The 22,328-nt window shown below is 34.9% G+C and overlaps 2 protein-coding genes across 3 annotated transcripts; both read right to left on the minus strand.

Moving 5' to 3' along the window:
* Positions 1-1,901: 1,901 nt before the first annotated feature.
* On the minus strand, positions 1,902-8,247 carry LOC146909802 (uncharacterized). The gene is made up of 2 exons (XM_085722904.1): positions 5,810-8,247; positions 1,902-2,785 (listed from the first exon to the last, which is right to left on the minus strand). The coding sequence occupies exons 1-2, from the start codon at positions 5,957-5,959 to the stop codon at positions 2,150-2,152; spliced, it is 786 nt and encodes a 261-aa protein (XP_085579030.1). The 5' UTR covers positions 5,960-8,247; the 3' UTR covers positions 1,902-2,149.
* Positions 7,579-20,291, minus strand: LOC146909803 (disease resistance protein RPV1-like). 2 transcript variants are annotated; one of them, XM_085722903.1, is made up of 6 exons: positions 12,356-12,942; positions 11,045-12,149; positions 10,490-10,765; positions 9,350-10,098; positions 8,985-9,287; positions 7,579-8,252 (listed from the first exon to the last, which is right to left on the minus strand). In XM_085722903.1, the coding sequence occupies exons 1-6, from the start codon at positions 12,928-12,930 to the stop codon at positions 8,054-8,056; spliced, it is 3,207 nt and encodes a 1,068-aa protein (XP_085579029.1). In that variant the 5' UTR covers positions 12,931-12,942; the 3' UTR covers positions 7,579-8,053. The 2 variants fall into 2 exon arrangements, with proteins under 2 accessions (XP_085579029.1, XP_085579028.1); XM_085722902.1 differs by lacking the exon at positions 7,579-8,252 and adding an exon at positions 20,174-20,291 and having other exon boundaries at positions 8,981-10,098; positions 12,356-13,036.
* Positions 20,292-22,328: the final 2,037 nt, after the last annotated feature.

The following is a 22,328-nucleotide window of genomic DNA, read 5'->3' on the forward strand; positions in this document are numbered from 1 at the left end:
TGTATGAAACCTCATTCACAACTTCACTCAAATTGACCATTTTGTTATGTGTCGCTAGTGGAGGTTGTGGAGGATCTTGTGAAGAAGTTTGAGGAATTTTACACATTTTATAGACTAGGTACATTACTATAAACACTAGTAAAATACCAAGTAAGAAACCTATTATTAATTTTAGGGCAAATCACACTCATCTCCCTTGAGGTTTCATTGAATATCACATACACCCCCTCTAGTTTTAAACTCAACACTTACATCCCTTGAGATTAACACTGTTATCAATATCGTTAAAAAAATCCAAATCAACCAACGAAGCTTCACAAGTCATAGGCCAGAACGCTTCATCAAAAGAATCAGAGAAAAGCAGTTTTGCAGTAGATTTCTATCGTTGTGGTTCCGATCGATTCCTTATCTTTGATGGAGAAACTGAAGCATGTCACTTTAATTTGTTCTGTATTCAGGGCTTCAAAAGGAATGTTAAAGATACAATTTGAATAATAATTGCACAAAAAATTGGAAATTGGAACGAAATGTTTACAATGCTAGCTAGTGACAGAGGAAATAAGAAAATGAATAATCCAAGTGGAATGTCAATATATCGAATTTCAAGCAAAGATAGGAAGATGATAACTATCAAACACATACTCCCTCCGGTCACTATTATAAACAAAAATCAACTTTTTAGGTTCATTCATTAAATGATGTATTTGATCAATAATATAGACCAAATACATCATTTAATGAATGAACCTAAAAAGTTGATTTTTGCTTATAATAGTGACCGGAGGGAGTAATTTAGAATCCAACCATCGAAAATCCAATTACAAAAGGAATTGAAAACAAAGAAATGTAACATGAAGATGATAAACATCAACTATTTCAATCTCAAAACATTTATAAGCTTGAACCAATATATTGCCAAGGGAATATTTTTGAGGGATTATAATGTGAGTGATATTATTTTTTAACAGAGGGCAAGTGCCGTTAGAAAAGAGGGGGGGTATGTGTCAATTGAAAAATTAATTAAGGGAGGTGAGTGTTGAGTTTAAAACTAGAAGGGGTGTATGTGATATTCAATGAAACCTCAGGGGAGGTGAGTGCAACTTGCCCTTAATTTTATATCTACATCATTTTCGTTTCCTTGTTAAACATGAGCATATTTTCTTGAAGAAAAAAATACCAATGTAAGATTCAATAAATTTATATTTTGGTGCACAACTGATATAACTAAACAAATTTAAAATCTTACAAGACTCCTTAGAATGTTCATTGCCATTTGTAAGAGACCGAAAGAGATAATTGAAATCAGAAGTGCTATACAGTACGAGACGAAAGCCCACGACCGTAGATGGCGGAAATCATGCGCAGGACAGCAAAACATGGGGAGAGAGAAATGAATTAGTTAATGGAAAGATAAAAAAATCCAAGGGTTGTCGTGCATATGGTTTGCTCTCGTACAATAAAGCATTTTTCAATTGAATTTCAACCGTGTACTCAAACTTTCATTCATAATTTCATTCACTCATTCATTCCTCTTTCATTAGAGTTGCAAACCAAAAAGGTTCACTTTATTAATCCTTCAATTTTTTTTAGTAATCTAATTTCTATTTTTAGTAAATCCTTCAAAAATCGTTGAAATTAATGATACCCTCGTTTATTTGATTCCAAAGAAGGACGTGGTGACGTGCATGAAGGATTTCCGTCTATTAGCTTGCGCAATGTATCTTACAACAGTGTTGCTTTCTCTAAATATGATGTTTGAGAGCCAAAATAAGAGTTCTATCTTATATTGTAAATGGACGAAATAGAGTGACTGAAAGCATTATCAATCGCAATGCTAAGGCAAGAGCTGAGCCAATACTATAATTTTCTAACAAATTTACAATTGAAGAACATGTTGTGGCTGAGTACTTAAAAGAAACTTTCAAATTGACAGTAGTATCACAAAACCTGTTTATTTTGTATCATTTTTATGATAAATTTGTTGAAACATTGAAACAAAAAAAAACTTAAATTCGTCGTCATACCAAGTTACAATAGAAGGCCTCAATCAATTATCTAGCTTAATTATTTAAGTAGTATCAAAGCAAAGATGTTTCTTATCACACCACCCTCAAAGGGATAAGAAAGAAGTACAATCATTTGCATATTTTCAAGCATCCCTTACTCTTCCAATCCTCAAATATACTTGAAACTTGGCAATCTTTTTTCCATCTTCTCCCCAAGCAAGTTTGAATTTTTCAATAACATCATCCGTAAGAAGCTCAACCCCTTTATTCTTTGATGTCTGATAAGCTGACCTTGATCTTATATAATTCAAGAAGTCATCCAAATCCATCACAGTCTCGGCCTCAAACTCAAACGGTCCTGTATGATCAACTCCTTCCACAGGATCAAATGGAAAATCAATATTTCTATAATTATCCTCAAGTAATTCACGTCTTGAGTCCCAATAAGGTTTTGCATCAAGAGAATACAACTTATCATGTAAAGCACCAACTGCATCATTAACTCTTGGTGAAGTGTAACACCAAATAGCTATGACACCATGAGGTTTCTTGAGAACCCAATTGACTTGTTTGTAAAAGGTTGGTAGGTCAAGCCAGTGAAGAGCTTGAGCAATGGTCACAAGGTCGATGGTTCCTTGAGGTGAAACCATCTGTTCAAGATCAGTAATGGACATGGTTGATGGGGTGTGTTGGTATCGTACATTAGGGAGCTTGGTTGCGAATTCAAGTTGTTTCTCACTAGCATCTGTGGCTATGACATTCTTGTACAGTGTACTTAACTGAAATCACAAACTATATTTTATCAAAGTAAAAACAAAAATGGTATCATGTTTGTGGAAATTGACAAATTCAGAAGCATTCCATGTAGCTGGTAAGAAGGTAGTATAACATAAAAACATACATATGCAAATTCAATGTTAGTACTCACTAATTGACTCAGAGTTGAAATAGTTTTCACTAACGATCTAGATCTAGTGATTACAAAAATTGAAATTATGAAATAAAAATTAATTTTTACATCATATTATACTATTAGGGGTAGAAGTAGGGGTTGCAAAACGGGTTTAGGCCGACGAGACCGACCGTTTAATCCACTATTTTTTATGGGTTAAGTTGAGGTTTTGAACTCGACCTCTTAAGTTGACTTGTTCCATTTAATCCACTGAAAAAGTGAGGCGGGGCAGACCAGCCCACGAGTTAATTTTCAAAAAATATCATTTTTGTTTTACTAAGAAACCATATGAATTACAACACAAAACTATTTGTCTGGTGTTTGTTATGTTCATGAAGATATATATATATGAGACAGGATCCGTTGACACCAGATGACTTACACCAAATCTCAACCATTGAAATTAATAAATCCTACGGTCATGATAAAAAATTAGATATTGGCACACCATAAACTCCTTCCCCTTCCTCAGCCTAATTTCTTCTCCAACTGTAATTCTGTTTCTTCTCCAATGGTTGAGGAACAAGAGCGATGCACTGCTGCTTGAGATCCATTTCGTTGCCAATTGGACATCAAATAGATGAACAATTATGAGATTTGAATCAATTTTATCAATCAAAGTAATTTCAAAAATTATTTTTCAATTAATCTTTTATATTACCCTTTTAGCGTTTCTTTTCATAACATGAATGGTTTTGTGCTATGTATATGATTACTTTTTGCAAAATTAAAGGATGTGGTTGGTGTTGAGGAAATACTTTTTGTTCATTAGAAAAGATTCACCATCAAGTCCATGAAGGGATGGAGATTTCCGATCGACTAAAGGTTGTGATGGAGATTTCCGATGAGGATAGAGATATGCTTGAGACAAACATGTCCAGGAAGGGGAAATACTGTATCGTGTGCCAATATCCAATTTTTCATCGTGGCTGTAAAATTTATTAATTTCAATGGTTGAGATTTGGTGCAAGTCATATGACTTACACCTGGTGTCAACGGATCATGTCTCTCTCTCTATATATATAATAACTCAAAACATTATTCTTTTTGATAATGTCGATTCATGTGAATAGAAATAATATAAAATTTATGTGACAAGCCGATTCACCAACTCGCCAGCCCCCTAAGAGGCAGCGTGACGGTTTGAACCCGACCACCTAAGTTGGTTCGTCTTGCCCACCCATTTTTGACTGGTTAAAAACGGGACATTCCTAAACGAGGAGGGTCAACCTACTTTGCATAGAAGTAGGTCGGACCCCACAAGGTTTTCTTAAATATGTAGGGCATATTCTTAAAATTTAAAGTCTGAGTTTTGTCTCTTAGTTATACAAGTTGTGTTAACATATCTCTAAGTAAATCAACGAATTAATAGATCAACAATGATAAACTTATTTGTTTACAATAGCAATGACAAACTTGGAAAGTAGTCTACTAGCTAGAAACTAAAACAATGTTGAAGTGAGGAATACGGAGTTCGAGCAAATCAATGTCTTTGCAACTACCAATAGTCTAGTGACTATTAATAAAAATCACAACAACTTAGGTACATAGTTTTCAGACTCGGCTCGGACCGGCCGGTCGGACCGGTTGGACCGTGAACCGGTGGGTAAGCCGGTTCGAGCCAACTTTTGGATCGGCCATGCAGTTAACTCGGTCAAAACCGGTAAAAACCGGTGACTCGGCCGAGTCATGGGTCAGACCGGTTCTTCTTTTTTTTTTTTTACTTAACTGAGATGAAAAACGACGTCGTTTTGAGGATTGGCAATTAAAAAAAATAAAACGTAAAACCTAGTTCCTCATTTTCATTCACTTCAGATCACAGAAGAGAAGCACACAGAGAAGAACAAGAGAGCACAGAGAGAAGAGAAGAGAAGCGACCGAGAACGTCATCCTCCACGCCATCGCCGTCGCCGTCGCTTGTCTCCACGTCACCGTCGCCATCGCTCCACTCCCTGTTTCTCAAATACGTGAAAACAAACGTTTTTTTTCTTCAGATTGTTCTTCTTTGCTTCTTTTTTGAAGAAATTGAATCTGATGTTGTAATGTTGATATATGATTGTTAATCTGATGTTGTTATTACGTGAAAACAAATCTTTGGGTCTGATTGTTTCATAATTTCATGTTATAATGTAGATATATGATTGTTAATCTGATGTTGTTGTTTTTTTGTTGAAGAAATTGAATCTGATGTTGTTATTATGTGATCGATCTTCTGTTATTATGTATGTGATATGCTTCTGTTGTTGTTGTTTCACACACAAAAGTAAATGTAAATGTAAATGTCTCTGCTTCTGTTGTTATTGTGTATGTCTCTGATTGTTTCATTTAGTTAGTTTTGTAAATGTTAAATTAAATGTCTCTGATTATGTATGTATATGTATCTGTGATTAGTTATGGCCTCTTCTGAAGCATCAACACAACCATGAATTTGAGTTATGACTGTGTTTTGAATTTGAGTAATTATAGCCTATGAAATTATTATTGTTGGATAGTTTTTATCTTATTTTACAGGGGTCATTATTTTAGTTTCTAAAGTGACCGAGTCACCGATTCAATCTGAGTTAATCCGGTTAAATAAATATATAAATTTAATCTAAGGACCGAGTTATCTAACCGAGTCATCCGAGTGGTTCCGGTTCAGTCATGTGGTTCGACCAACGACTCAGTGGTTCGACCATTGACCCAGTGACCCAGTACCCCCACCGAGTCGATGACCGAGCCGAGTTTTAAAACTATGCTTAGGTACATAAGAAAACAGCAAAAGAAGAGATATATGCTAGTATTTATCACCGAAAAAAAGAAAGATATATGATGTAGAAGGATAAGAAAAAAAGCAAAAGAAGATACGCACAGATTTGGCAGCTTGGCCGGTTCCTGTGGCAACGTCCCAAGCAAGGTCGTGAGAGGGAGTTTTAGAAGCTATGAATTGGAAGAGTTGTGGTGGATAACTTGGCCTTGAATCTGCATATTCCTTTCCCTGTTTCGCAAAATGCTCTGCCATTTCAATTCTCTCCTTAATTAAGCTAATAATGTATGTATTTGCACAATTTATTCATCTGTGATATGATAGATATGAGGAGCAGAACCTTCGCTGGCATACACCTAAAAAGACACATGTTACACTGTGGGCTGCTTTAGGATAACAGAGTTGGGCCTTCTATGGTTGCAACCCGGCCCAAGCACATTCCCACGTCATAATGGGAAACCATGCAGAGTCAACAAAAGTCAAATGCCACGTCAACATTAATCATGCATAATATTATTCAAATTCGGTGTGCTGCTTAGTACTACTAGTATTATTATTTGATTCTTCTAACAATGGTAATGCAAACAAATAAACACAGCTTTTGATGTATTTGTTCCCTTCCCCATGAATAGAAGAATAGTACGTTGGTAGAATATTAGCTATTCTTGTTACTCACAATTTTACTATCACAACTCCAATATTTCCGTTCTTTCTTGATTAACGTTGACATGCCGAATTATTTGTGTTTGATATTGCTGATTCATTGCTTGGAAAGCTTGCTTCTTATATTTATGAAGAAGCTTCACGAGCCTATGGTGTGCTGTGTATGAAGATCTCCAAGGGATCAAAGACACTATATCCATTGTCAGAGGTCTTCTATTGGATGCTGACGAGAAGAAGGACCAAAAGCATGGCTTACGTGAATGGCTGAGGCAGATTCAGAATATTTGCAAACTTCTAATTTTTGCAAGTTTTGTCACTGGGTGGTTGCACTAGCCTTGAAACATTACCTAAAGGGTTTGGTAAACTAGTCAGCCTTCGACAACTTTATATAACCACAACATTTAGTGAATTGATTGTTTTGATCACTATGCCTCATTGACCTTGCATCCAATGTTAGTCTTTCCATCCTCTTTTAATAACACCAGTCTTAATCCTCTTCACACCATTGTCTTAAAACCATGACAGGAAAATATTTGTTTTTCTAAACGTCTATGTGCATACATCAAACATGCCCTTTCCATTCCTCCATTAAACCAATAAATCCACCATCTATTGCCTCTAATTCCATCGAGACAGTATAGAGTAACCGATACCAATCCTTAGTCCATACAAACTCATCCAGTTATTCTCTTAGCCAATTCCTTATAGTCCTCTTTCCACAACCAACACCAAACATTCGCTTATAACCATGCACGTGATAGAAACTGGTATCTTCGATTCAGAAAATTAATGAATGAAAATACTGTAAATACTTCAAACAGGGCACTAACTGTTACCGAATATGGTTTTCCCAAGATCAAAGGAGAACCTTTACCTTCTCCCATGTCTATAACAATAAATTCCACCTTAAAGATGACCTTGTACACTTTTCAAGCATGTCTTCAGCTACTTTCTTTGACTAGGCTAATGATTCATTGTTAGCATTTGTCATTGAGGAGCCAAGCTTCATTTTCCTATTGAACTTAGCTCTGTCCTAATGAATCTATCTTATTTTTATCTTGTCCCACACATCTCATCCCAACAATTCCTCGATGCAATACTGTTTCTCCCATCATTGCAGCAGCTCATTGTTAAATGGAGAAAACACACAAAACATTATCACTTCATACTATCTGTGCAGAAAATATATACCATGTGTACTTTATGAGGAGTGTTCTCAAAAATAAATGTTCAAATTTAATCAAGAGATGATTTTACAATGAGATAACCAATAAATACATCTTTTGTGAGATAAAACTACTTGTAAAGCCCAACAAAAGAAAAACAAAACTGAAAGCACCCACCCACTAAGAGCTCCAGCAGCACCAACTAACAAGATTAAACAGCAGGCCACAATCTTCATTTGGAGAATAGGATGGACACATATCTTAGACATAGTAAACAACATAGATAAAATCTTCCTGAAAAATATTGAGATGGCCAAGATTCTACACATACTGAATGAGATGGTTAATTTCCACCTGCAAATTATATTTGAACATATATTTCATTTTCTTGACCAAATTGTCAAGTATCTTTTCCCCCTTAAAGCATTTAGATCAGGGCTTCAGAGTGAAATCCAACACCAATGAGTAGCATCCAATCTATGCACATAAAACCTGCAATTCTGCCCGACACTAAAATTGATCAATCCACCAAAGTGCATTCATTTTCACCATCACAACAAACAGTAACATTCTTATCTGTTCGTTCATGACTTCGCTCCATGGTTTCGCTAATTCGTTCATCATAAATGAGATAAATCACTGTCTTCTTCACAATGAAATTGTTCTCAAAAACAACAACAACCTCCATTTTATCACCAGGTTCTATACTCGATACTGTTGTGAAAGTGACTCAAAATTGGAGTTTGGAGGGCAAAAATTGATGTTTGCTGAAAGTACAAATCGGGGCCCGAATGGCAAAAATCGGGGCCCGATTTTGGTTGTCTTTGGGAGCAGTTTGGTACTGGAAAAATCGGCGCCCGAATGGTAAAAATCGGGGCCCGATTTTGCATGCTGTTATTTTTCAGAAACGTATTTTTTGGGCCAGATTTGGTACAATTTTATGGGAGTTTCTTTTACTATAAATATAGGCATTGTATCAGTGTAAACCTTAAGATAGAGGGGGCTGAAACAAGGGTTTAGAAAGGCAACAACAAAACTAGGGTTTGTATAGAGTTTGTCTCTTTGGAACAAACACTAGGTTTTGAGGGTTGATTCACCTTGGGAAACACTATTAGGATTGAGTCTCTTGGTTACGGGAAGAGGCTGGGATTTGGGTAGAATTAGGCGGGAGACTTATTCTTGTAATCCATCTCTTTTGTAACGTTACTCATCATATAGTGGAACGGAGGGCTGCTCTCTCCCCCAGACTAGGTCAATTTGGACCGAACTGGGTAAACAGATTCTTTGTGTTCTCTCTTCTTCTTTTCTCTTGCTGTGTAGTTTTCTACTTTTGGCTTGTGATTATAACTGTTCTATTCACTTTGATTATTGGTTGCTTTATTATCCCTTGCTCCACACATCAAGTTGTTATTGGTGTGAGTTTTCTCATCGAATCCGCAACAGATACTAATCTCTGCCCCTCCTCATCTTCAAATGAGACTAATGCCTCTCTCTTATAGAGCTGAATGGTAGCCTTTGTGTGATTTTTTACCATCACATTTTTAAGTCCATCTGATGGTATATTTTCTGGAGTTGAAGAACAGACAATACACATTATTGTCTTTAAATTACGCCCATCCACTTGAGGGACTTCAAAAATTACAGAAGAACCTTTGCAATTGAAGGTTAACCAATCCGGATAACAATCACCAGGGAGCAAACAACCACCAAACTCATTGACGGTCATATTCTGTACAAGGGAAGATAGAATCAAAATTTAATTGAATAGTATATTAAAATTAACATTAAAGTACATACAATGGAGAATGAGTGAAACCTGCGAGTATGGCAATTCATTCCCATTTGAATGAAAAAAGATTTCAAGGAATTTCTTGATACTTGCGATGTATGCGCAGCTAGTTCCAATTCCTTATAATTAGTGGCATATAAGGCATCCAAAATTATTTCTGCATCATGAGAAAGTTGAGATTCTGAGCTGCACTCCACCCAAAGACTTTGAAGACTCGGAAGGTACGTCAAAATTGATGACAGTGCATGGGAACTGCTATGTGATACATCTAGAGGAACAAGAGATGACATGATAGTAGATGTTTGAAATTGGGACGGGAGAATATTTGTTGGTGACATCCAAGACCAAATGATAGATGGAAACACATCACGTGAGAATCCTTCATAGCCGCACAAAGATATATAAGCAATGCTTTTAGATCTTACTACTGAAAACGGCACTCTTGTTATTGCAGTGTTATTTGCAATCAAGGTGGTTAAAGATTCCATCTGTTCGATGTCCTCTTCCAATTTGTCAATCTTTGAACATCCAGAAAGAATAAGAGTTTTAAGTGATTTTAACTTATAGATACCTTTAGGAAGGCTTTGAAGGCTAATACAATCTTCCAAATTTATTAGAAGAACTTTATTGAGATGTCCAATACTGTGGGAAACCTCAGACAATCTTGGACAATCTGTGAGTACTAGTTTTTCAAGGTTAGGCATGTTTGAAAAGTCTGGAGTCTTTGTCAGATAAGGAGAATGACTAAGATTGAGAATTTTCAGCTTTTCCAGCCTCTACAAGAACAGAAATGTTATATCAAGAAAACTTAGAGAAGAAAAATAAAAAATAAATGGAAGAAATTACAATGTATCACTAACCTTGAGAATGGATACTAAAATATTTACTTTATTACAACATCATTTGTTTTTAACACCGATATACATTGGTTTGGATTTACTTTTGCGAAAAATTGAAACAAGACTACGTTTATGTATATGATGTTGCAGAAATTATTAAAAGCCATGTCTAAGCATTCTGCAAAGAGTTCAAAAATTTGACATGATATATTCGTTTGAAATTTAAATTTAAATCCTATTTAACCTAATATTCAAGATTGGGACCCTTTGTTTCCCTTTTTTTAACTATATCAAAGGTTTTGACCAAGATTTAGGCGGTAATTAATACCTGGGGATCTTCCCACACATGTTTGACATTGCTGTTTTCTAACTCAATGGAAACTAAATTTTCTTGATAAAAGCTTGAAGGAATGCACGTTAAAGGAAAACCATTCCAAGAAAGCCATCTCAATTTTTTTGAAAGATACTCAAAGTCCCCATCAAGTTGTACACCATCAAGTTGAAGCAATCTGAGTCTTTTCATCTTCTTAAATGCTTTAGTACTAAAGCGTTTTCTCTTTGTTCTTGGCAATTTCAAAGCCAAACCCTCAACAGCTTTTGTTCCCTATAAATATAATGAAGAAAAAAGTAAAATATGCAAGGATTAAAGATACAAGACAGATAAGAAAACTTGTGATGAAACTGATTATGTCAGTAGAAACCAAAAAGCATAAAATAATTCATAAACCAAACTAATTTTCAAATTGCAACCAAACTAATTTTCGAAGGTCTTGTGATAATCAACAACACTTAAATGTAAAAAATTGACTCAAATGTTTGTTTTACTTCTCTAAGCCTTAGATAGTTTGAAACCAGAACAAAAAATAAGCATATGAATTCTTACAGTTTGTTCTGATAATACATCAACCACGTCCTTATTAAACCACAGCCTGCTACGCTCCTCAAGCTCCTTTGGTGATTTCTCACGAATGATTTCTCTTCCCATATCTCGCAGCAAATCATGCATTCCAAGCCTGTTCCTATCATCAACTGTTACAAGGCTTCGCTCTACAAGGACACTTACTCCAATTTCTGCAAAAAGTTCACTTCCATTTAATATATGTATAACATCATTTCTGTCCATCCCAATAAAGAAACAAGCTATGTCAAGGAATATTTCTTTCTCCGTGTCATCATTTAGACCTTCATAGCTTATTTTTAACTTCTTTTGTACTTGGTCATTGGGAATTCTTTTGAGTTTGTCCAATACACACCTCCACTCTATTATCTCCCTATCAAACAAATATGACCCAAGGACTTCCAGAGCTAACGGTAGTCGCCCAGAATACTCAACTACATTGCTGGAAATTCGTGCAAAATCTTCTCTAGGCCTCGCTTGCTTGAATGCATGCCAACTAAAAAGCTCAATTGATTCACTTTCATCCATTTCTTTCATTGCGTATACTTGGTCAACTCTATTCCCTCTAAGTATATGCCTATCTCTAGTTGTGATAATTATTCTACTCCCCGCACCAAACCATTGGCGACTTCCACACAAAGCATTAAATTGATCCAATGTACTCACGTCATCAAGTACAAGAAGTACTCTTTTACCACAGAGTCTATCTCTTAATATAATTTTTCCTGCCTCAATACTTTGTATCTTGGTTGTCGTTTCTTTGCAAATATCAAAGAGAAGTTGTTGTTGTAAAGACACTTGTCCAACATTTTTCTCCCAAACCTCCCTAGTATTTGCTAGGAAACTCCTAGCTTCAAAACTGCGGCCAATTTTGTTGTAGATGGCTTTTGCAATGGTGGTTTTTCCAATTCCTCCCATGCCCCACATTCCTAGTAGCAGAACATCATTTGATTTTTGGATGTCTAGCCGCTGAATAATATCTCGTACTCGAGTTTCAACTCCCACTGGATTATTAGCAATGAACAAGTCTGTCTTGTCTAGCAAACATGTAACTTTTGCAACAATATCCTTGATGGCCTCATTTTCGTTCCTATTCAAAAACCCAAATAGAGGTTTATGCATATATGTACTGGCATACATACATCCTATATGTATCTATGCATTCACCCATATGTCAAAATTATATTGGAGAAATGATATAAAAAATCCAAAAAATCAAAATATAACTCAAAAGGTTATTTTTTATATGCAAAATCATTTGCCCAGAAGAATGTTTGATGAGTGGAATTGCATTACCTGGAATTTAGCACTACAAATCCTGCAAGCCCTGCTGCCTCACGAAGCACCGCTCTCCAACTCCATCTCAGCACTTGTTTGGGAGACTCTTGTTTATAGATTGACAAACTGTTGAAAAGATATCGAACTGCTTTTCCAAACCTATCATAAATTCCTTCCTTGTTTGAAAGTCTAGTCAATAGACTTTCAAACGCTTTGCCAAACTCGCCTGTTTGGTGACGTACTTCAGAGGGATCTACATCATAGAACACTGGGAGAGCGATTTGTCCTATGGTTCTGTAACACTCCATTATTTTCACCAACTCTTCAAGACACCATCCAGATTCAGCGTAATTTCTTGAGAAAACGATAATAGAAATTTGAGACTCTTCAATTGATCGATGTAGTGATGTTGAAATGTGATCTCCTCTTTGAAGCGAATCATCGTCCCTAAAAACGTTAATTCCAGAATTTTGAAGAGAAGCATAGAGATGTGAAGTGAATGATGCACGAGTATCTTCCCCTCTAAAACTTAAGAACACTTGAAACTTTTTTCTTTTCACGTCACCAAATTCTTGCTGGAGATATGTTTCCATCCTTCCATCCAATCAAAAGAGGAAAACTTAGTTAGTAACTAAGTTTTTCAGCAATTTGACTCAAGTGGTCAATAAGTTCCACCAAAGACGAATTATTCAGTAAAACCTGAGTTGAGTGAAATAATTATTAGTTAGACTTTATCAAGCTACTCTAACAACTGTTGGTGATTTCCAAAATAATGGAATCACTTTAGATCAAGAGTTGTAAATCTTCATGAGAAGCTTTCATATACATTAGAACCTTTGGCAAAGGGGTGCTTAATGAACCTTAGCATTGGTTCAAATGTGAATGATCATAACCTTTGGCAAAATGGTGCTTAATGAACCTTAGCATTGGTTCAAATGTGAATGATCATAACCTTTGGCAAAATGGTGCTTAATGAACCATAACATTGATTCAAGTTAAAGGGGTGCTTTCTCTCATGTGAAAGGTCATATAATGCACTATAAATACTTGGCATTTGGGCATTAATTTGACACACAATTTTGGACAAAATTTTGTTACATTAACAACATAATTCTTCATCATTCTCTTACTCTAAATCATCCATAAATTCTCTAATGCATGAGTGAATTGCTGGAACCATAAATCTGTAAAATACTGTTAGGAGATACGCTTGGTGTGGTTGTGCAATACACGTCAAGGAACTCATAGTATCCTGAAGGGGATTCGCCGGTCATTCCTTATTGCATCCAATATACAGTTATTGGTGGGGGCGAATCGAACCTAAAGGTTAGTGTGGCAACCCCATACGCTTTGAGTTTTACATGCATAATCATTAAACATTTCAGGTATCAAGTGTAGCAGCTTCTTCCCAACAAACAAGATATATAACAATCTTTAGGTTCGATTCTTATGGCTGCTTCATTGAAAGAAATGACTTCTGACTTTGTTAAGTTGGAAAAGTTTGATGGGGGAAATTTCATCCGCTGGGAGAAGAAGATGAAGTTTCTTCTTACAACATTGAAAGTGGCATACGTTCTGAACATGGCAAGGCCTGAAGAGAAGGATGATGAAACCGTTGCTGAGACAAGAGATAGACAGAAATGGGACAACGATGATTACATCTGCTTGGGACATATCCTGAATGGTATGTCTGACTCTCTATTCGATATCTACCAGAGCAGCCCTTCTGCAAAAGACTTGTGGGACAAATTGGAAACCAGATACATGCGTGAAGACGCAACAAGTAAGAAATTCCTTGTATCTCATTTTAATAATTACAAAATGGTAGATAATAAGTCTGTTATGGAACAATTATATGAGATTGAACGTATTCTTAACAACTACAAACAACATAACATGAATATGGATGAAACAATTATTGTATCATCCATAATTGACAAACTTTCTCCTTCATGGAAAGATTTCAAACGAACCATGAAGCATAAGAAGGAAGACATTTCTCTTGAGCAACTTGGCAATCACCTTCGTTTAGAAGAAGAATACCGAAAACAAGAAGGTATTAAGAATCATGTCACTCAAGAGAAGGTTCATGTTATGGAAGAAGGAAATTCAAGCAAATCTTCCAAAAAGAGAAATCATGAAAATGATAAGTCTCATCAAAACCACAATGGTAATAACAACAAAAAGAAAAGGAAAGGTGAATGTTACTTTTGTGGGAAAGAAGGACACTTCAAGAATGAGTGCAGGTTCTTTAAAAAGAAGAACAAAGAAAAGAATTCAAGAGCAACAAATGATGATTTTGTTGCGGTCATTTCTGAAATCAACATGATTGAAGATGTTGATTCTTGGTGGATAGACTCTGGTGCTACTCGCCATGTGTGCAAAAACAAGAAAATGTTCAAGACCATCAATGAAGATGGGAGTGTTTTGTACATGGGAAATGCTTCAACTGTGCAAGTCCAAGGAAAAGGGACCATAGAGATTGAATTCACTTCTGGAAAAACACTTACTCTTAAAGATGTATTTTATGTTCCTGAAGTTAGGAAGAACTTGATTTCTGTACCATTACTTAATAAGAATGGGTTCAAATCTGTATTTGAGGGAGATAAATTTATCCTCTCAAAGGGGGGTGTGTTTGTAGGAAAGGGATATTTGTGTGAGAATATGTTCAAATGTAATGTTGCAAATATTAATAATAATAATATGATTTCTGCTTATATTGTTGAGTCTTGTGATTTATGGCATATGCGATTAGGACATGTTAATTTTAGAAAATTGATATGATGAAATCAAATCTAATTCCTAATTTTGATAAAAACTTTGATTCATGTACTACTTGCATGTTGACTAAAATTACAAGACAACCTTTTAAAAGTGTTAAAAGAAGTTCTAGGGTGCTAGATTTAATTCATTCAGATGTATGTGATTTACATGGTTGGCCCACCATTGGTGGTAAAAAGTATTTTGTTACTTTCATTGATGATTGCACTCGATTTTGTTATGTTTATTTAATGCATTCAAAAGATGAAGTCTTAGATAAATTCAAAATATTTAAAGCACAAGTAGAACTTCAGCATGAAACTTTCATTAAATGCTTTAGAAGTGATAGGGGAGGAGAGTTCTATCATCCGAGTTATTTTGAATCCACTGGTATTGTGCATCAAGTAACTGCACCATACACCCCACAACAAAATGGAATAGCGGAAAGGAAGAATAGGACTTTGGTAGAAATGGTTAATGCCATGTTGTCCTATTCTGGATTATCTAAAGGATATTGGGGTGAAGCAATGCTAACAGCATGTTACATCCTCAATAGGGTTCCAAACAAAAGGAACAAAATAACCCCATATGAACTTTGGAAACAAAGGAAGCCGACTCTTAATTATTTAAAAGTTTGGGGTTGTAGAGCAATTGTGAAAGTGCCTGAACCAAAAAGAAAGAAATTGGGTGAAAGAGGAATTGAATGTGTATTTTTAGGCTATGCAGAAAATAGCAAAGCATACAGATTCTTGACTATTGAATCGAATGACTCATATTCTGTTAATACAGTAATTGAGTCAAGAGATGCAATTTTTCAAGAAGATAGATTTAACTCAATTTCTTATCCCAAGGATATTGTTCATTCTAATGTACAAAATTTAGAAAACAATGAATCTAATGTAGACACATTGGATGGTTCAGAACTTAGAAGAAGTAAAAGGATCCGGAAAGAGAAAGATTTTGGATCTGATTTCTTCATGTTTCTTGTAGAAGGAACAGGTAAATCCATAAATAGTTATGGACCAATTTGCTTTAACCTTGAGAATGATCCGGTAACATATGAAGAGGCTATAAAATCTCAAGATTCAGCCTTTTGGAAAGAAGCTATTCAAGAAGAAATGGATTCAATTATGGGTAATCAAACTTGGAAAGTGGTAGATCTCCCACCCGGATCCAAACCGATAGGTTGTAAATAGATCTTTAAAAGGAAAATGAAAGTGGATGGTACCATTGATAAATTCAAGGCTAGACTAGTTGCTAAAGGGTTTACACAAAAAGAAGGCATTGATTATTTTGATACATATGCACCTGTTGCAAGAATAGCATCAATCAGAATGCTAATTGCACTGGCATCCATCCATAAGTTTGTAATCCATCAAATGGATGTTAAAACTGCTTTCCTAAATGGAGAGTTGGATGAAGAGGTATATATGAAACAACCGGAAGGGTTTGTGATCAAAGGTCAAGAAGATAAAGTGTGTAAATTAACTAAGTCTTTATATGGGTTGAAACAAGCACCCAAACAATGGCACCAAAAGTTTGACCAAGTTGTGTTAGCCAACGGATACATCATAAATGAATCTGACAAGTGTATTTACAGTAAATTCCAAAATGGAAAAGGGGTCATGATTTGCTTATATGTAGATGACATGTTGATCTTTGGTACAAGTATAAATGAGGTAGAAGAAACTAAAGCTTTCTTATCCAAAAATTTTGATATGAAAGATTTAGGAGAAGCTGATGTGATTTTAGGAATTAAAATCATAAGAGATGGTAACCATATTGGTTTATCCCAATCTCATTACATAGAAAAGGTGCTTCAGAAATTCAATCATTTAGATTGTAAACCGATATCTACCCCATTTGACCAAACTGTCAGTTTGCAACCAAACAAAGGTTGTCCGGTGGCACAACTTGAATATTCTAAAGTAATCGGATGCTTGATGTATGCTATGACTTGTACTAGACCTGACATAGCATATGCTGTTGGAAGGTTAAGTCGGTATACTAGCAATCCAAGTAAAGAACACTGGCACGCTGTGAAAAGAGTATTAAAATACTTAAAGGGAACAATGAATTATTGTTTAACATATAGTGGAGAGCCTTCTGTTTTGGAAGGATACACAGATGCTAGTTGGGTAACATATGTTGAAGATCATGCTTCCACAAGTGGATGGATCTTCAACCTTGGTGGAGGTGCAGTTTCTTGGGGTTCAAAGAAACAAACATGCATTGCCGACTCCACCATGGCTGCAGAATTTATTGCATTGGCTGCAGGGAGTAAAGAGGCAGAATGGCTAAGAAATTTATTGTATGACATACTAGTTTGGCAAAAGCCAATGGCGCCAGCATCCATACATTGTGATAGTCAATCCACACTATCAAAAGCTTATAACCAAGTTTATAATGGGAAATCAAGGCATATTGGTTTAAGACATAGCTATGTAAGAGACTTGATTTCTAATGGAGTAATTTCCATCATGTTCGTAAGAACAGAGAAGAATCTTGCAGATCCTTTGACGAAAGGTCTGACAAAGGATATGGTGTTGAAGACATCATTGGGGATGGGACTCAAGCCCATATCTAATTGATTACCAATAGTGGAAACTCAACCCACACTTGAGTAGCATCAAGTCTTGGGTTCAATGGTGAAAGTACACTATTAGAGTAATTGTAGTACTTGACAATAGATACATCCCAAGGGTAAAAGTACTTGGACCATAAGAAGAAAAAAGGTAGGATGAGGTTTTCCTCTTAATGGACATATAGCATATATTTGCTGGAATGCATACTTATGGGGCATTCCCGATATAGTCTACCTATGTGAGAATGAAGTTTGGCCGCTTCACGGAGTTCAAGGGCTTGACTCTTAAATTCTCATGAAAAAGGATATATGACACAAGGCCTTCTTAATGTGTCATTTTACAAGTCTCTTTATCAACGGTACCGAGATTCTATGTGTAAGTTATGCACACTTGTTCTAATGAATAGTTGGTTCAAAGCTTGCCTACCATACTATTTGGGAATGAGCGAAAACTTAACTTACTAAGTAATGGTTCAAATCGTGAGATACCATTATCTGAAGGCATGGAATTTCCGGATTTATGAGATTTAGTATTTTGAAAATGGTGGGGGATTGTTGGTGATTTCCAAAATAATGGAATCACTTTAGATCAAGAGTTGTAAATCTTCATGAGAAGCTTTCATATACATTAGAACCTTTGGCAAAGGGGTGCTTAATGAACCTTAGCATTGGTTCAAATGTGAATGATCATAACCTTTGGCAAAATGGTGCTTAATGAACCTTAGCATTGGTTCAAATGTGAATGATCATAACCTTTGGCAAAATGGTGCTTAATGAACCATAACATTGATTCAAGTTAAATGGGTGCTTTCTCTCATGTGAAGGGTCATATAATGCACTATAAATACTTGGCATTTGGGCATTAATTTGACACACAATTTTGGACAAAATTTTGTTACATTAACAACATAATTCTTCATCATTCTCTTACTCTAAATCATCCATCAATTCTCTAATGCATGAGTGAATTGCTGGAACCATAAATCTGTAAAATACTGTCAGGAGATACGCTTGGTGTGGTTGTGCAATACACGTCAAGGAACTCATAGTATCCTGAAGGGGATTCGCCGGTCATTCCTTATTGCATCCAATATACAGTTATTGGTGGGGGCGAATCGAACCTAAAGGTTAGTGTGGCAACCCCATACGCTTTGAGTTTTACATGCATAATCATTAAACATTTCAGGTATCAAGTGTAGCAGCTTCTTCCCAACAAACAAGATATATAACAATCTTTAGGTTCGATTCTTATGGCTGCTTCATTGAAAGAAATGACTTCTGACTTTGTTAAGTTGGAAAAGTTTGATGGGGGAAATTTCATCCGCTGGGAGAAGAAGATGAAGTTTCTTCTTACAACATTGAAAGTGGCATACGTTCTGAACATGGCAAGGCCTGAAGAGAAGGATGATGAAACCGTTGCTGAGACAAGAGATAGACAGAAATGGGACAACGATGATTACATCTGCTTGGGACATATCCTGAATGGTATGTCTGACTCTCTATTCGATATCTACCAGAGCAGCCCTTCTGCAAAAGACTTGTGGGACAAATTGGAAACCAGATACATGCGTGAAGACGCAACAAGTAAGAAATTCCTTGTATCTCATTTTAATAATTACAAAATGGTAGATAATAAGTCTGTTATGGAACAATTATATGAGATTGAACGTATTCTTAACAACTACAAACAACATAACATGAATATGGATGAAACAATTATTGTATCATCCATAATTGACAAACTTCCTCCTTCATGGAAAGATTTCAAACGAACCATGAAGCATAAGAAGGAAGACATTTCTCTTGAGCAACTTGGCAATCACCTTCGTTTAGAAGAAGAATACCGAAAACAAGAAGGTATTAAGAATCATGTCACTCAAGAGAAGGTTCATGTTATGGAAGAAGGAAATTCAAGCAAATCTTCCAAAAAGAGAAATCATGAAAATGATAAGTCTCATCAAAACCACAATGGTAATAACAACAAAAAGAAAAGGAAAGGTGAATGTTACTTTTGTGGGAAAGAAGGACACTTCAAGAATGAGTGCAGGTTCTTTAAAAAGAAGAACAAAGAAAAGAATTCAAGAGCAACAAATGATGATTTTGTTGCGGTCATTTCTGAAATCAACATGATTGAAGATGTTGATTCTTGGTGGATAGACTCTGGTGCTACTCGCCATGTGTGCAAAAACAAGAAAATGTTCAAGACCATCAATGAAGATGGGAGTGTTTTGTACATGGGAAATGCTTCAACTGTGCAACCCCATACACTTTGAGTTTTACATGCATAATCATTAAACATTTCAGGTATCAAGTGTAGCAGCTTCTTCCCAACAAACAAGATATATAACAACAACCTTTTGACTCAACTCCTGATTAACAAAGTTCTTTTCCCGGAGGATAAACAAAAAAAAAAATCAGTGGTTTAAAATAAAATAATGTAATGTAACAATGTGATAAAGTAACTAAGTGTAAGACTTCCTTTTTAAGCTTACCTAATGTGAATTGATCTGTGTGCGATAGATTCCTTTTCCAGAAGAAAAATTATGATCGCCAAACGAAACAGAAGAGGAGATATGAATGTCAACTAAACAGTGGCAGTGTGGTCAACGTAAGAAAGAAAATGAAGTTGAAGAAAAGCACGCAGGGGCAAATAAACACGTGTCAAGATCGCTTCTAAATACACAAATGGATAAAAGTTGTAAGATAAAAAATCACCTACTGTAATATTGAAAACACTATTTATCGTCTTGACCATGTAAGAATTATCCACTCACTGCTCCCGTCTTTATTTCAAAGAACAAAAATATACAAACATAAAAATCAATTCAATCATTAATTTTTCTATAACAAAAAAAAAATCATTAATTGTTCTTAAAAATATTCAATCATTAATTATTTTAATTTTTTTTTTAAATATATCTCTACATAAAATTAATTTTTTTTAAAGAATCTTTATATAAAACATCCCTTAAAAAAAAGTCTCAAACATTAAATAATATGTAGAAAGTTATTTAAGTTGTTAGTTTTTTTTTTCCTTATAGGGTCATATGTTTGACACATGTTAAGATTCAACAAATAATAAGTACTCTATTTGGTCAGATTTATAAGAAAAAAAAATTAGTTTTTAGGTTCATTAAATATCTAATACATTTGATCTATAATATATACTAAATAGGTATTCAGTGAACCTAAAATATAATTTTTTGTATATAATGTGGTTGGAGGGAGTATTTATTAAGAATTCTTAAAAAAAACAAAAAGTATATATTGAGAAAAATTAAATTTTAGGCATAATTGCATGTTTGCGCTCTTATGCTTATTTTAGCATTCAAGTTGGTCCTTTATCTTTTAAAAATTTTAAGTTGGTAAAAAACGCGACGTTGACATAAGTTAGTCCATTTCGTTAGTTGACCGTTTGAATTTAACACGTGGATAACAAATGGAAGTTAAAATAAAGTTTTAACTTTTTGTTGTCACATGTGTAGTGTTTATAAAGTTTGACATCACCTTACAAATCGATTTGATATCAATATAAAATCTTAGACTTAGGGTCCGTTTGGTTCAACAGAGAGGAGGGGAGGGAAGAGATTTTATTGGATGGGAGGGAAAGGGAGGGGAGGTGAGATATTTTAATTAAATATATGGTTTGGTTCAAAAGAGGGGAGGCGAGAGAACGAGAGAGATTTTAATTAAAAATGTGTTTGGTTCACAAGGAGAGGAGATGTATTTTAAAAGTAATTTATTGTTTTAACTTTAAACTTAATTAAATATACGAAAATTTATTCAAAAATAAAAATAAAAATTAAATATACGAAAATGTTTGTTTTTATAGGTAACAAATAAGAGTGATAAATAACATAATAATAAAAGTTGTTACAACTTGTCAAAAAAAAAAATTGTTACAAGGATAACATAACCTAATAATAATAAAAGGTGTTACAAGGATACCATAACCTAATAATAATAATAAAAGTTGTTACAATAATAATATCCTAATAAAAATAAAAGTTGTTACAAGGATAATATTGAGATTTTAAATTAATTTAAGGATAATTTTGGTAATGCAATAAATTTTTAAAAAGATCCTCTCCCTTCCCCTCCGAAAAACTTCGATTTGGGAAAGCAAAAAATGGGTCTTAAAAGGATTTTGCTCCCCTCCTCTCCCCTCCCATCCCCTTCTAAAAGTTAAACGAAACATGTCAAATTAAAAATATTCCCTCCCCTCCCCTCCAAAACCCTCGAACCAAACATATCCTTAAACTAACAAGTCCTAACAAACTTTCAAAAAGGTAAGGTATGCCTAAAAATAAATCTATAACATAGGTCAAATTTAATCCTTAATTAATATTGTTCAGCATGCTATACTTTACTTTCCAATTCTAACTCAGCAAGCAAATTGTAATGATATTCAAACACTCATATTTTCCCTGACATCACGTTCAAAAATGTAGTTAATTCAACTGAATAGATGATTAATTTATATTGAATTCAAAATTGTGGAAATGTGATTAATTATATGTAGTTGAATTAACTAAGTATAGCATGTGCAGGGAAAATTGGGTGTCCATGAAATTTTTTTGGCTAGCTAAAAAACCTATTTCCACATGATAATGGGAAAAACTATACAGTCCAACACATGATGGCATG

Source organism: Medicago sativa, chromosome 7, assembly GCF_051527215.1.
Source record: "Medicago sativa cultivar Bolivia chromosome 7, Bolivia_mono, whole genome shotgun sequence".
Lineage (NCBI taxonomy): Eukaryota > Viridiplantae > Streptophyta > Magnoliopsida > Fabales > Fabaceae > Medicago > Medicago sativa.

What these genes read in the sequence shown, in the direction of transcription:
- LOC146909802 (XM_085722904.1), bottom strand. Translation starts at nt 5,959, where the DNA reads ATGGCAGAGCATTTTGCGAAACAGGGAAAGGAATATGCAGATTCAAGG. An exon ending in CCGGCCAAGCTGCCAAATCT is followed by an intron (nt 2,786 to 5,809) that starts GTGCGTATCTTC and finishes TTGTGATTTCAG; the next exon opens with TTAAGTACACTGTACAAGAA.
- LOC146909803 (XM_085722903.1), bottom strand. Translation starts at nt 12,930, where the DNA reads ATGGAAACATATCTCCAGCAAGAATTTGGTGACGTGAAAAGAAAAAAG. An exon ending in ATGTGTGGGAAGATCCCCAG is followed by an intron (nt 10,099 to 10,489) that starts GTATTAATTACC and finishes CTGTTCTTGTAG; the next exon opens with AGGCTGGAAAAGCTGAAAAT. An exon ending in GAAGATGAGGAGGGGCAGAG is followed by an intron (nt 8,253 to 8,984) that starts ATTAGTATCTGT and finishes AGTCACTTTCAC; the next exon opens with AACAGTATCGAGTATAGAAC.